Source organism: Marmota monax, unplaced genomic scaffold (assembly GCF_021218885.2).
Source record: "Marmota monax isolate L192 unplaced genomic scaffold, Marmota_monax_Labrador192_F-V1.1 WCK01_AAM20220418_F8-fsc00011, whole genome shotgun sequence".
Classification (NCBI taxonomy): Eukaryota; Metazoa; Chordata; class Mammalia; order Rodentia; family Sciuridae; genus Marmota; species Marmota monax.
In genome coordinates, this window is record NW_026693082.1 from 12,319,104 (window position 1) to 12,332,768 (window position 13,665).

General features: G+C 33.0%; 1 protein-coding gene across 7 annotated transcripts in view; it reads right to left on the reverse strand.

The window, feature by feature from the left end:
- Positions 1-13,665, reverse strand: part of Trpc4 (transient receptor potential cation channel subfamily C member 4) — a 201,760-nt gene that overhangs the window by 93,756 nt on the left and 94,339 nt on the right. For all 7 annotated transcript variants that reach the window (XM_058582545.1, XM_046454333.2, XM_046454332.2 and 4 more), the window contains exon 3: positions 3,356-3,874. In XM_058582545.1, the coding sequence (XP_058438528.1) occupies positions 3,356-3,874 (519 nt within the window). The remainder of the gene's footprint in view (positions 1-3,355; positions 3,875-13,665) is intronic.

Consider the following 13,665-nt stretch of genomic DNA (forward strand, 5'->3'; position numbering starts at 1 on the left):
AGCCATAAGAAAGAATTATTTTATGACAATTGAAAATGGATGGATCTAGAGACTTATCATGCTAAGTAAAATAAACAACAACAACAAAAAAAAACCCAAAGGTTAAATGTTTGCTCTGATATGGGGATGCTAACACACAACAAGGGCGGGTGGAGAAGAAAAGTTCGGTAGATTGGACAAAGGGGAATGGAAGGAAGGAAGCAGGAAGCAGGGCTAAGAGGTAGGAAAGACAGTGGAATGATTCTGACACAACTTTCCTGTGTACATATGTGAATCCACTATAGTGAATCTCTATATCATGTACAACCACAAGACTGGGATCCTAAATAGAATAAGGTGTACTCCATGTTTGTATAATAAATATGTCAAATTATAATCTACTGACATGTATAACTAAAAAGAACAAATTAAAAAAAATAAGTGCAGTGTGGGCAAGTAGGACTTTATCTCAGGGAGTGTGTGGTAGGGTTTGCTTCACCGAATGTTCCCTGGGTGAGGTGGGATGTGAGAAGAGCTTTAAAGACTGAGCAGGACTTGGCCAATGTGGAGGTTAGTGAGGAGGCACTCCAGAGAGAGCATGGACCAAAGGCAGACCTCAAGCTTGTTTAGACCAAACCGAGGAAAACTTGCAGTAAAAAGGTATAAGACAAGACATCTAGGCTTAAATTTTATTTAAGACACATTATCTCACTAAAAAAAAAATCTTACATCAAATGGTTTAAAATCAATACTTTTTGAATAATTTAGAAAAATTTTTTGTAAAATAGAACTTATGATATCAAAGAATATATATGAAAGTAGAATCGGATTCCTGATCTTTTTATAAGGCTATCCACCAGACAGTGTTACTTTGCTTTGGGAAAACTGTCAGCTCAAGGGTAGTATGTGCTTTGATATTGAATGAAGAACACAACAAAATTATAATAATTTTGTTTTTTAAAAAATTCTTCATTGAACCCTCAAAAGATGAAAGATGAAAATATAAGTATAATGTGTTTATAAAATGATTCTTTTAAAAGATATTACTAATGCTTATTTTCTTGTTACGTGTTATATGTTGTTAGCTGTCTTTTATCTTGTTGTATTATTAGGTTCTATCACTCTCCAAAATCACAGCTTCATATTAGTAAAAAAGATACAAACATCTTAAAAGAACTCTTAGAAATGATCAAATACATTCTTTTGCTTTGCTCTTGACATACCTAACTAGGGATTCGATTTGTGACTTTTTGTTCAACAGTCTTTGAAGTCAAGTTAATTCGTATATTCATGAAGTATAGGGAAGAATTTAAGCAAATGAAGAAAATGTTAAATAGGAATGAACATTTTTAATGGATTGGAAACAAAACAGAGAATAATATATATTTGGCCTTTGTCTCTCCAAATAGTCTATAAACGCTATACGAGCAGGAACATGTCACAGTGCAGTATCAAGTGCCCCATGCACTGCCTAGAATGTGTTCTGTGAAATACATGTTGAAAAGAGTTAATGAAGAAATTAATAAATGAATAGAGTGCATGAAAATGGTTTGTAGGTATGTAAGTAGAAATGAACACTCAAGATATTCATATTAAAACTTCTATATGGGATATCTTTTGGGGGGAAGGCAGCTTAAATTGATTAAATGCCATAGATGGCATTGGAGTTTATGACTATTTTTTCCTGGGCCTTCACTAAAATCACAGTTTCCAAAGACAAGGTTAAGTCAGCTATGATGGGAGGATGAACATGAGTGTATGCAAAAAAAAAAAAATAAAGCTGAACTCAATCAAGCACTGTGGTGCTACCAGAGGTACAATAATAGGGAAGCATAGCTGACCACTGCTAGGTTCATTACTTTGTGGATAGAACATCCTGGGAATTTCACTCTGCTTAATATGGGCAGGATAATGTCAACACTGAACACACATATAATAAGGGACCTTTTAAAGAATCATTTTAATCCCTAAGCCCCCTTTTCCAATGAAAACGAAAGGAAGAACATCCTAATAGTTAATAATAGATCTTGAAGAAGATTTGGATAAATTCTGGGGCCCCATCAACATAGTATCTTCAGCTATCAACCGTTAATGACTTTTCACTTTCACATTTAGTCCTTTCAAAATCTTTAACCGCGTGACATTTCATCAGTTTGTCTTACAATGCCGTATTAAAGTTATTCAGTTTCTTTAGAATATTAAGTCCTTGAGTCCTAAACACAAGAGCCTAAGAAAAGACTGTCGGCAGGGACTCAAATTAACATTTCTGATTTGCCAGTCAAGAAGCAATGGACACAAAAGAATCTGCTGCCTTCATTGTTCAGGGAATATTCATTTCAACTGTTTTCAGGCTCCCATCACAGCTGGATTAGCTCAAAGAGTCAAAGAACTATAAGAAGAACTCAAGGAAGCAAATTAAGTTTTCCTGATCCTCAAGTATTTAGTGAGGAGTAATAGACAAAGCAGGCAGGAATTACATTAAATAATCAAGTCCAAGTTCAAAAGCAATTGAGCACATTTTTAAACAGGAGTCTCTTTCCTTTCTTTCTCTCTTTTCATCTTACACAGTATTTTTTTTCTGGCTATTATTTTGAAACAGATATTACTGTCATTCAAGAATGAATAAAGACTCAATATTTTTTGAAGATAAAAATAAACAGTTTTTGAGAATTCACACACAAATTGTGGTGGAAACATAAAGCAATAATGCTGGGTGGAAAATGTAACAGGTTTGAGGTTCCTTGGTTAAATATTTCAAATTTATGTAAATTTCATTAGAAAATTTGTAATATTTCTACAGGTCTTTTAACTTCTTATTCCTGACAAATCAATCAACTAAGAAATGACAGATGTTTCATCTAATGTTGGATTAAAGGCTTTTCCTTGAATAACTTCTAATAATGTATTTTATTAATATTTCAAAATTTTCTAGAGTCTTCCCACAATCTACACATCTTACAGATCCCATGGACCTGAGAGGAAAAAATTTCAAGTAGATCCATATATTTGAAATACTATGAATATTAAGTCCATTAAGTGAGAAAACTCAAAGAGCTGTATATGTGACCCTGTAAAATTATAAGTGGTCCAGCGAGAACTCCTGCAATCTGGAGATTCTGAAATTCATTAGCTTCTCATTTTATTACAAGTAAGTGTGTATATTTTAACACAGATGCCCCAAATCATTACCGTTTATCAAACCACTTATTACCACACTTCAATGTGAAGATAATTATTAGTCCAGCAAACAGTAGATGTCATCCACTTACAGGTGAATAGAAAAAAAATAATATAATACTCAAAACTAAATCATGAATAGCAGTTTGCTTCACTGGGAATAGACTCTATGGCACTTTGATAGAGTGGCAACACTCACCTCTTTCTGACGGTACTTAATGGCCAATTTTAGTCTTGCAAGATCATTTCCACTTTGTTCTTCAATCAGACTATTGTCATCTCGGTAATTAAGAATGATTTCCAGTTCTCTGGAACTTCTTGTCTGATCCAAGAGGTCCTTAGCAAATTGCTTGCACTGTCTTGACAGCTCCTCATACTCGGACTTGAATTCATTTTCCACCTTACTCAGTTCCTGAAGCTCCCAGCTTAACTGAAAGGCTGTGAGGAAAGGATCTTCGCTTGACAGTGCAATAAGAGAGGGGCTGGCCAAGGCCTTGTAGATGTTGAGTCTGGAACGTGAGTGACGGAGGCTGTCCACGTCTGAACTGGAGACACATTCAACACAGTTACAGCGGACCTCATGGGGTCGGGGCACCGAAACACCTTTCTGGACCAAAAGTTTTATTATCTCATAATTATTTGTATGGGCTGCCAAAATGATGGGTGTAATGTCCGGAGTGAATTCAGAGAACTGCTTATCAAGAAGTATGGGAGGCACCTGGAAAAAGAAGGAAACAGAAATATTGAATATTTATTCATTTGTTCAAGCTTGTGAATTTCAAACAGCATACAGGAACAAGGTTGAACAAGGCTCATAAATCTTCTGCTGAGTTTTTGCAGGAGAGATATGTCTTTTTTTTTCCCTACCCCCCCCCCCCCAAAAAAAAAGACAAGAAAGAAGTAGAAGAAAAAATAACTTTCAAATATAAGGGCACATCATTTTTTTCATTCTTTCTATAATGTGAATTCTGACCTTTCTTGAAAGCTTAATGTTGGTGGCTATGGAAACTTTTTACTTGATGGAAGACTTTCTTACTCCCAACTTATTTGCTTTGCTTTGCCTTTCTGGAGAGGTTAATTTCTTAAATAATCAAGAAATATCCGGAAAAAAACAAATAGTTTAAAACAAGATGCTCCTCTTGTAATTTCTCAGTGCAATTTTCTTCATTCATTTGATTTTTTTTTTTTACTGTCTTCACCTCTGCTGGTGATTAAGGGTGGCTGGGCAGAAATAAATAGACTAGCCTCAGGCTGTGTCTTTACATCTTTCTCTTTGGGGCATGATTTCCAGATGAGAAATCTCCATTGATAACATTATTGTTTCATTGGTTATGAACAAACAAAGAATTCGATCATCATTGTGAATTCTTGTTGTGGGCCAGCCCTGGGCTGTGTGTGAGGTATGAGCATTTGAGCATATGGGAGGACTGGCCTGATGTTGCATGCTCTTTGGGCGTGCAACACAAGTGGGCACTTTCCTCTCGCTCTGCCTTTGATCCCACACAGTACCTGAGATGGGTGTGACTTGCCAAAATGTCAATCAATCTACTGACCATAAGACATCAGGAAGCTAGACTCAACCCCCTGAAACCTGACCCTTTGCCTTATTTTTAAAGAACATTCCATCAAACTTCCCTTTGTGCCCCTTCTATAAAAATAAAAAATCCAGATGCAAGCTCTCTCTTTCCAATGGACCCCTAAGGTTGAGAGCTGTCCTGGAATTTGAAAAGGTATTTCTATGTGCTTATGTGCTTTCTTCGCAGTTTTCTCAGTTATTGATGTAGCCAGATTTTGTGAACCCAGCATAGGTCACTAGCCCAGCTAGCTGGAGATAAATTCTCACTGAATCAGGTCACTAAAATGTTTATGTATGGTTGCCCTTTGGTTGTATTCTAAGGATGGAGATGATGAATATAATAACATCCATTGTTTACTAAGAATCTTTTGGGTACATTAACCCTCACCTTTCATTATTCATGTTTTATAGATAGTGTTCCTTGGTAAGTAAGTGAAGACATGTGATTTGAGCCCAGGTCCACCTGTCTGACAGGCAAAACTGTGTATATCGCACTGTATTCTTGCTGTAGTATTGTAGGTTTAATATTTATTCTTGCTGGCACAGTTACAGAGTCTTCTATGAAAATAAAGGCTACATAAAGACAAGTTCAGTGCGGCAGAAACAACGAAGGCATGTGTCACATTAAAACAAATGAAATGTGAAGGAGAGCACAGAGAGATTAACAGAACAACAACCATGCCCAGAAAAATGACATTCATAAGGAAGCTTCAAGTAGAGGGGAAATTTTTACATGTGATTAAAAATATGTTTTTAATTCACCTCACCATTTAAAATATCCATTTCTTTTCTAAGAAACACTACATAAAGATTGAAGGGATGAAGTAATCTTTTAAAAGTTATTTTAAGATATATGTAATTAATTGACAGTGATGATAGTAAAAACCACTATTTTAAAAATGTTTATTAGTAGAGGAATGAGAATGCCTGTTGAGATAGAATTTTGCATTTATGTGTGGGATCAGTACATACCTATGCCTTATTAAGTATTTATCGTTCATTTTAAAGATAATATGAATTGAAATTTAATTATGCATTTATTATAAAGAGAAAGATTACATTAATCAAAATCAAACTACAGGTAATTTTCAATTAAATAAACATTATGTATTTTTTGTAGTAGACATTTAGGAAAAACAAAACAATTTCAGTGAGTTTCTATGATAGACACATATTTAAATGACAGATATAATTAGAAGGAGTATTCAAGATTCAGTATAATTTTATTCTAGGTTTGTATTTTTTTATGCTGTCAACAATTTGAAATTTATTAACCATGAAATTCAGCTTTGCAGTATATTGCAGGAAATTTTATGGAGAAAATAAGCATAATATGACCATCTTGAAAAATGCATTTTTCAGAAATGTGTCAGTGTCATAGTATTAGAGACACAGCGACATAACAGTTTAAATATATGAGAATATTCAAGAATTTTGTTTGTGAGTTTTAATACTCCATAAATCATGGTGAGTTTAATTTTTTTGAAAGATGTGACTACCTTAAATTGTATCTTTCATATGGAACTTCAATTTTGAAGATAATTTTTGAATGCCATTATTTTATAGGTCCATAGCATAAATATAATTTATTGGCCCATAGGTGATTATTTTTTATGTTATATAATTTTAATTATTTTAGAAATGTGGTCTAAATTCAACATTATACGTTGTCTTTAGCACTAATTAACCAGAACTCGGCAGGACAGAGATGACAGGACACTGGGAACAGTTAGCTTTATCTTTACTCCACCTGAGGCTCTGCTGGGACTGTGGTGCAGATGAGTAGGCAAACATTAGTGTTTATCTAGGTCCTAGAAGATAGGCTTGGTTCCTCTCCATTCCATTAAGACAGTAATAATAGTATAAAAGCACTCAGTGTCCTTACCAAGCCACCCCTTCTGCAATCCTCACTGCTATGTTTTACCTGTGGTTTGTCCCTCAAAGGGTCATGTGTTGGAGCCTTAATCAGGCTGTCTTGAGAGGTTGTGGGACCTGTAGGAGTTAGGGCTTAGTGGAAGGTGATTAGGTCACTAGTGCACAACATTCTCGAGTGAAATTAATGTTTCTCTCAAAAGACGAGGTTAGTTTTCTTGAAACTAGACTAGGTCTCATGAGAGTGAGCTATGCCTTGCAGGGTTGAACTGGTATCATGAAATTGGGTTGTTAGAAAGCAAGTCAACGTCCCCTCTGCCTCACTCATATGTGCCCTTTCTGAATGGGGCTATTTCCCCTTCCACTTCTACCCCATGAGTTGATGCAGCCTGATGCACTCCAGAGTAGATGCTAGAGCCATAATTTTAAACTTCTCTCACCCAGAACTGTGAGCCAAATATATCTTTTTTTTTTACACATATCCATCCTCAGGTATTTTGTTATAGCAACACAAAATGTACCTTCCATTCTTCTGCATATAAAATGTGCCTTTTCTCCTTTTTATTACTGAATTTTGATTCATTCTTCAATTTAGAAAACATATTGATTCATTGCTTTAATTATTACTTTTATATTTGTTATTATTAATTTTATATTTGTTATTAAATATATGCATTCAGGAAAATGCATAAATATTAACATATAAATAATACAATTTTTAATGTTACTTTATCTAGCATATTTTGAAGGATAAATTAAATATCAGAATAGTTATAAACAGGAAAAGAAGCCTGGTAACTATTATATTTTGAACAAGAATTAAAACAATGGAAAAGAAAAAGCTGTGATTGCCCTCTGATTAACCCTGTAGACATGAGGTTCTGAGTTCAATCTTGAGCACTATAAAAAAGGGGGGTTCACAGTGTGATGATTCATTACATTCATACAATAGGTATGTATGATATAATAATGGCTAAAAAGGGTAGTCAGCATTTACATCTCCTTAAATCTTTTTTTTTTTCTTTTGGTACTGGGGATGGAACCCAGGGGTGCTGAACTACTGAACCACTTCTCCAAAATTTTCTATTTTTTATTTTGAGACAAGGTCTCCCTGAATTGCTTACAGCCTTGCTAAATTCCTGAGGCAGACCTTGAATTTAATGATCCTCAGGTTTCCAAGCCTCTGGGATTACAGGAGGGTACCACCATGCCCAGCCCATATCCTTAAAGCTTTTAAAAGTCTTATTAACAGGTGATAATTGTATATATTTATGTGATACAGTTTACTGACATTGGCACTTTTTACTGACATTCTGCTGAAGGTTTTACTGCCCTCTTAAACTACCTTCAGCCATGGGTAATGGGCAGTATTGAAGGAATAGAGCTGACAGCAAAACACAGTGACTCAGAGACAACTGCAGTGGAGACATTTATAAGAAGGTTATCTACTTTCCTACATACTAAAAACTCAGTAATTTAAAGATGTCTTAAAGCATAAGGTATTTAATCTCAAAATCATTTGGGAAACCTGGAAAACTGCTTTTTGCCCTTTTATCATGCTTCATTTTCAATCGGGTCTACTCTCCCTCATTCCCTGTCCTGTGCTTTGTTTAGCATCTTCAATATGAAACTCTCTTTCCTTTTGTTTCTCTATTGCTACACATTAAGAGAATTTTTATAACATTTAAAATACATAAGTCATGGTTGGTGATCAGTAATTATTACCAAAAAATTGTTTTAATAAAAACACATCTTTTTTTTAATTTTCAAAATTTCAAATTTTCCATTTGGCTTAATGAAGGACAGATGCAATTATCAGGAGCATAACTTTGCAGGTGAAAATCACATTATGCTTGACTTATTTTAGCTAAAATAGAATCTATAGATATAGAACAATTATACCCAGGTAAACACACATGTATAAAAATACATACATTACCAATAAACAAACAATACATCTCAACAAATTTTTACAAATTCTAGTTATTAAATTACATATTCCATCCAGTTATCTTATTTTAAAAAGAATCCTGAAATCCGATACTTGCCTCTGTTTTTATTGAATTAGCATTTGTTTAACATTTCTCGACTTTGCCATATTATTAGTTATATTACTACCTGAATCATTGTAATGTCAGATAGTATTAAAATTATTGACATACATGAGGAATATATTAACTCATGAACTGACTGCTACTCTCAGAAGTTATCTAAATGTTTTACCTAGAAGTAACTCAGTACCAATCTGTATTACATATTTTACAATATGATATTTTACAAAAATATAGTAGTTTTTTTGGTTACAATATACATGTTTGAACTATTCAAACTGAAGAATAAAATTTTAGAAGCAAAATTTGTCTCAAAGTGACATTTATCCAATTTGAAGGTATTCATTTTCTTAAATTCAGTATTTATCAAAATATGTTGTATTGATAAAAATAAATTTATTTCCATAATATCATATGGTGTATTTAAGGTGTTAAGAAAAATAATCCATATTCTAACCTGGCTCTTTTCATCATTAGCTGTATTACATGTGAAAGACTCTTAAAATCTTTATTATATGCAAAATAATATCCCTTCTAACATGAAAGTTTTATGAGTCAAATACCTTTTTTATATTCCAGCTGATAGCACAATAATGGAAACTATGTTAAACATGCAGTTTTTCAAGTACTCAGTAAAATTTTGTTGAATTCTGAGTTTCATTTTGTTTTTAGCTTTAATTTTTTAATCTGATGTATCAAGAGCATAGTTGTAAAACCTCAGAATTATAAATATTAAATTATCTCTCATGTTTGCCTAATTCAAACAAACATAAGACAGTTTCAACTGAAAATTGTATTTTAAATTCATTTAACAGCAGTTATTTAGAATATTAGAAATTCATACACACACAAACACAGACATTGAAACATGAACTCCTTGCACAAAAAAATGAGTGTCTACTATATGAATGAATAAATCAGTAAATTAATGAATAAATAAAAGAATGGACAGATGAATAAATTAGGTTACAATATTATTTAAACAAACAACTGTATTATTTTAGGACTAAATATCTGTTTCAAAGGCAAAACAGGGGCTGGGCTTGTGGCTTAGCAGTAGAGCACTCGCCTAGCACATGTGAGGCACTGGTTTCAATCCTCAGCGCCACAAAAAAATAATTAAATAAAATGAAGGTATTGTGTTCAACTACAACTAAAAAAATAAATATTTAAAAAAAAAGACAAAACAGCTTGCAAATTTTTACTTATGAAGAAAAGAAACTCCCTGATATTAGCAGTATGCTCATAATTGGTCGGAAACAGCAAAGATTCTTGTGTTTTCTGCTATTTCTTACTAGTTGCAACCTTAAATTTGCTCAGAGTTTGATCTCACACTTGGTGAAACCTTGATCCAGAAAATAATTATAAAAAGCAGTTTAAAAGGAATTGGCCGCCGTTCCATACATATTGCTCTCATTCCAGGGTTCTTAAATATTTGTGTGTTGTGCACTCCTTTGGAAATCTGAGGCAGCTCTTGGACCGTAATTCAGAAAGAATACTATTTCTAAGCAAAATGCATATATTATAGTGTATTTAAAAAACACACATGATGTAGTAACAAATATACTTATCTATTAATTTGTTCAATAAAACCTTAGTGGAAGGAAATTAGACTAATTTTGAAGTATAACTAACATATAATAAATATATCAGTGATAAGAAAATACTTATGATTTCTACTACTGACCAAGGTATATGCACTGTCATTAAAGTGAAGCTTTGGGCCTATATTTGTAATGGAAATGAATTATATATTTTATTTAGAAGTTAGTAAAAATAGATATGTACTACTTCTCATCCTATTTCATAGATATGTTTGGTATTTACGTCTCACATCTCTAAAAAGCTCTTCAAGTCTTTTTAAATTGCAATTAGAAGACTCAAGTGGGGTTTTTAACTAGAAAGCACTAACCCAGACAGCTGATTTTTAAAAAATATTTTTTTAGTTGTAGATAGACATAATGCCTTTATTTTGTTGATTTATTTTTATGTAGTGCTGAGGATGGAACCCAGTGCCTCACAGATGCGAGGCAAGTGCTCTACCGCTGAACCACAGCCTCAGCTCAAGATAGCTAATTTTTAAGAGCAGAGAGTAGAAAATTACAAAGATCCTCTAGAAAGAAAAGAAAGCTTTATATTTGAATTTTTAAAAATAATGTGTTTCTCTTTGCTGAAAGAGAATATTCTATGATTACAAATATTCTAGAATATCAAGGGACACCCCCTAAACAGGTTTACTTCATTCAGGCAAAGATCCAGAAGGCTTTTCATGTAAATAAAATAATTTTAAGGAGAAATGAAGAGCAAATGGACAAAAGGAAATATTTAGGCATAAAAAAGAAATTTCAATTCTAAAGCAATAATGGGTCTGTAGAGATTTCACCAGGTTTTTGATTAAAATAATGAAATCAATGACATACAATTAGACACATCCTGGTGAAATCCCAAACTTTCAAGATACAAAAGTAAAAACAATATACTTAAGTCATCAGAGATACAGAATGAGTAAAAACAGAAATGGAACTGACATCAAACATTGTATCTGTCTCCATAACTTTCCTATGTTCATATATGAATACATGACCATTGAAACTCCACATCATGTACAACTACAAAAATGGGAAGTTATACTTCATGTATATATAGTATGTCAAAATACACTCCAGTGTCATGTATATCTAAAAAGAACAAATAAAAAATTCTGCAAGATCATGTGATTGCATCTACAGATAACTGTCAGTAAAAGAGTGGGACTCAAGAATTCCACATCCAGCCAACTTATCATCCTCCTATTAAGATGTTTTACAAGACACTGCTGGCTGTGCTAGAATTCAGAATGGGTATAATTCAGAAGGTATATCCCTACATATTCTATAGAAACAAATATCCCAGAAGGTATTATAACCAAATGTATGTGAACACTTCTAGAGAGGTGGAGAAAAAAGGAGAAATAATATCAAGCAATAAATCTTGCAATGTCCAGAGATATCTGGAACGTTCATTTATATTTTGCCTGGGGTCTAGGAAGATAGATGATAAGTAAGGATACTGGAAGCAGAAAAGCATGTTGAAAAATAATATCTTACAATATTTTGGAATTCAGTTTTCAACGATTTCACTTAAATCTAGGAATTTGTGGGTAGGGTGCAAGGTTGGAGAATAAGGAAACAAAATATTTTTCAATTTTACTGAATCTCTTATGTACAAGAAAAATTTTCAGTGGATGTATAGCCTTTCTTTCAATTTGAGACAATAGGCTTATTTACACTAGTGTAATAATAGATATCATTGGTTTATAATTTCTATATTTTTATAATTATATCAATTTTCTCCTTTACTTTTTGATTCTTGATGAGTCAGTAAGTAACTAGAATCTGGATACTAATAAAGAAATTTTCTTCTAAATAAAAAGGATCGAAAACAAAATGACGTTTATTATAAAATTCTCTAGAATGAGGACCATTACTTGCTAACATTTTGAAATCTGAAAAGAATAAACCACAGCATTGAGAGTGAACACACTTTTAGCGTTTACTTCAGAAATGCACTTTTTAATTTTTATGATATTCTTAACTATAATTCATTACAACATATATTTTTAAATGTGATAATATTGTACATGAAAAGGTATTTAAGAAATTCACCACTTTTCCTAAATATTATAAGGATTATTTACTAAAAACTAATAGCAAAACTCATAATAAAGAGTGAAAACATTTCCCATTAATATTAGAAATTTTAAGAAAACTTCAGCTAGAAAAAAAAGGATGAAATCCTGTTCTTGGGCTGGGGATATAGCTCAGTTGGTAGGCTTCTTGCCTTGCTTGCACTAGGCCCTGGGTTCAATCCCTAACACTCCCCCCCCCCAAAAAAAAAAAATCTGTTCTTTGCAGCAACATGGATTAACTTGGAAGACATAATGTTAAGTGAAATAATTCAAGCAAAGAAAGACAAATGCCTTATAATCTCACACATACAATCTAAAAGGCTGATGTCATAGAAGTAATAAGTAGAATAGTGTTTATCAGAGATTAGGGAAAGTGGAGGTAGGAGAGAGATGGGAGATGGGTGTGAGTGGTCAGTAGGTGCAAAGTTGGTTAGGAAGAATAGCTTTTGGTGTTCTATTGCACAGTAGTGTGAGGACAGCTAGTAATATCAGAGTATATATTATAAAACATAAAGAGATTCTTTTGAATGTTCTCAATGGAAAGAAATGTTAAATGTTTGAGGTGGTAGATATGCTAACTTTGCTGATTTGATCATAAACAATACATACATGAACAGAAAAATCACACTTTACCCTCTTTATATGTACAATTATCATGTGTCAAAACAAAATGAAGCATAAAAAAATTAGACCAGAAATTCTGCAACTGCTAGAAGAGGCTCAACACTCCAATATTTTGGTGCAGGAAGTGACTTTCTTAACAAAACCAAGAAATCAAAATGAAAAACGAAAATCAATAAGTGGGATGGTACCAAATTAAAAACTTCTGAATAGCAAAGGAAACAAGAGAACAAAAATAAAACCTACAGAATAGAAGATTTTTTGTAGTTACTCCCTGACAAGGGATTAATATACAGAATACATAAATAACTCAAAACATTTAACACTGAAAAAACAAACAACCCAATCAATAAATGGGCAAAAGAACTAATCAGACTCTTCTCAAAAGAAGAAATACAAATGGCCAATAAATGTATGAAAAACATTTCATCATCTCTAACAATCAGGGAAATGCAAATCAAAACTAGATTGAGATTTCATCTCATTCTAGTTAGAATGTCAATCATCAAGAATACAAGTAATAAATTCTGGCAGGGATGTTGAGGAAAAGCTACATACATTTGGGTACAACCACTTTGGAAAGCAGTATGAGATTAAAGACTAGGAATGGAACCACTATATGACCCAGCTATCAAACTCCTTGGTATTTAACCTAAAGAAGTAAAATTAGCATACCATGGTGATATAGCACATCAATTTTGATAGCAGTGCAATTCACAAGT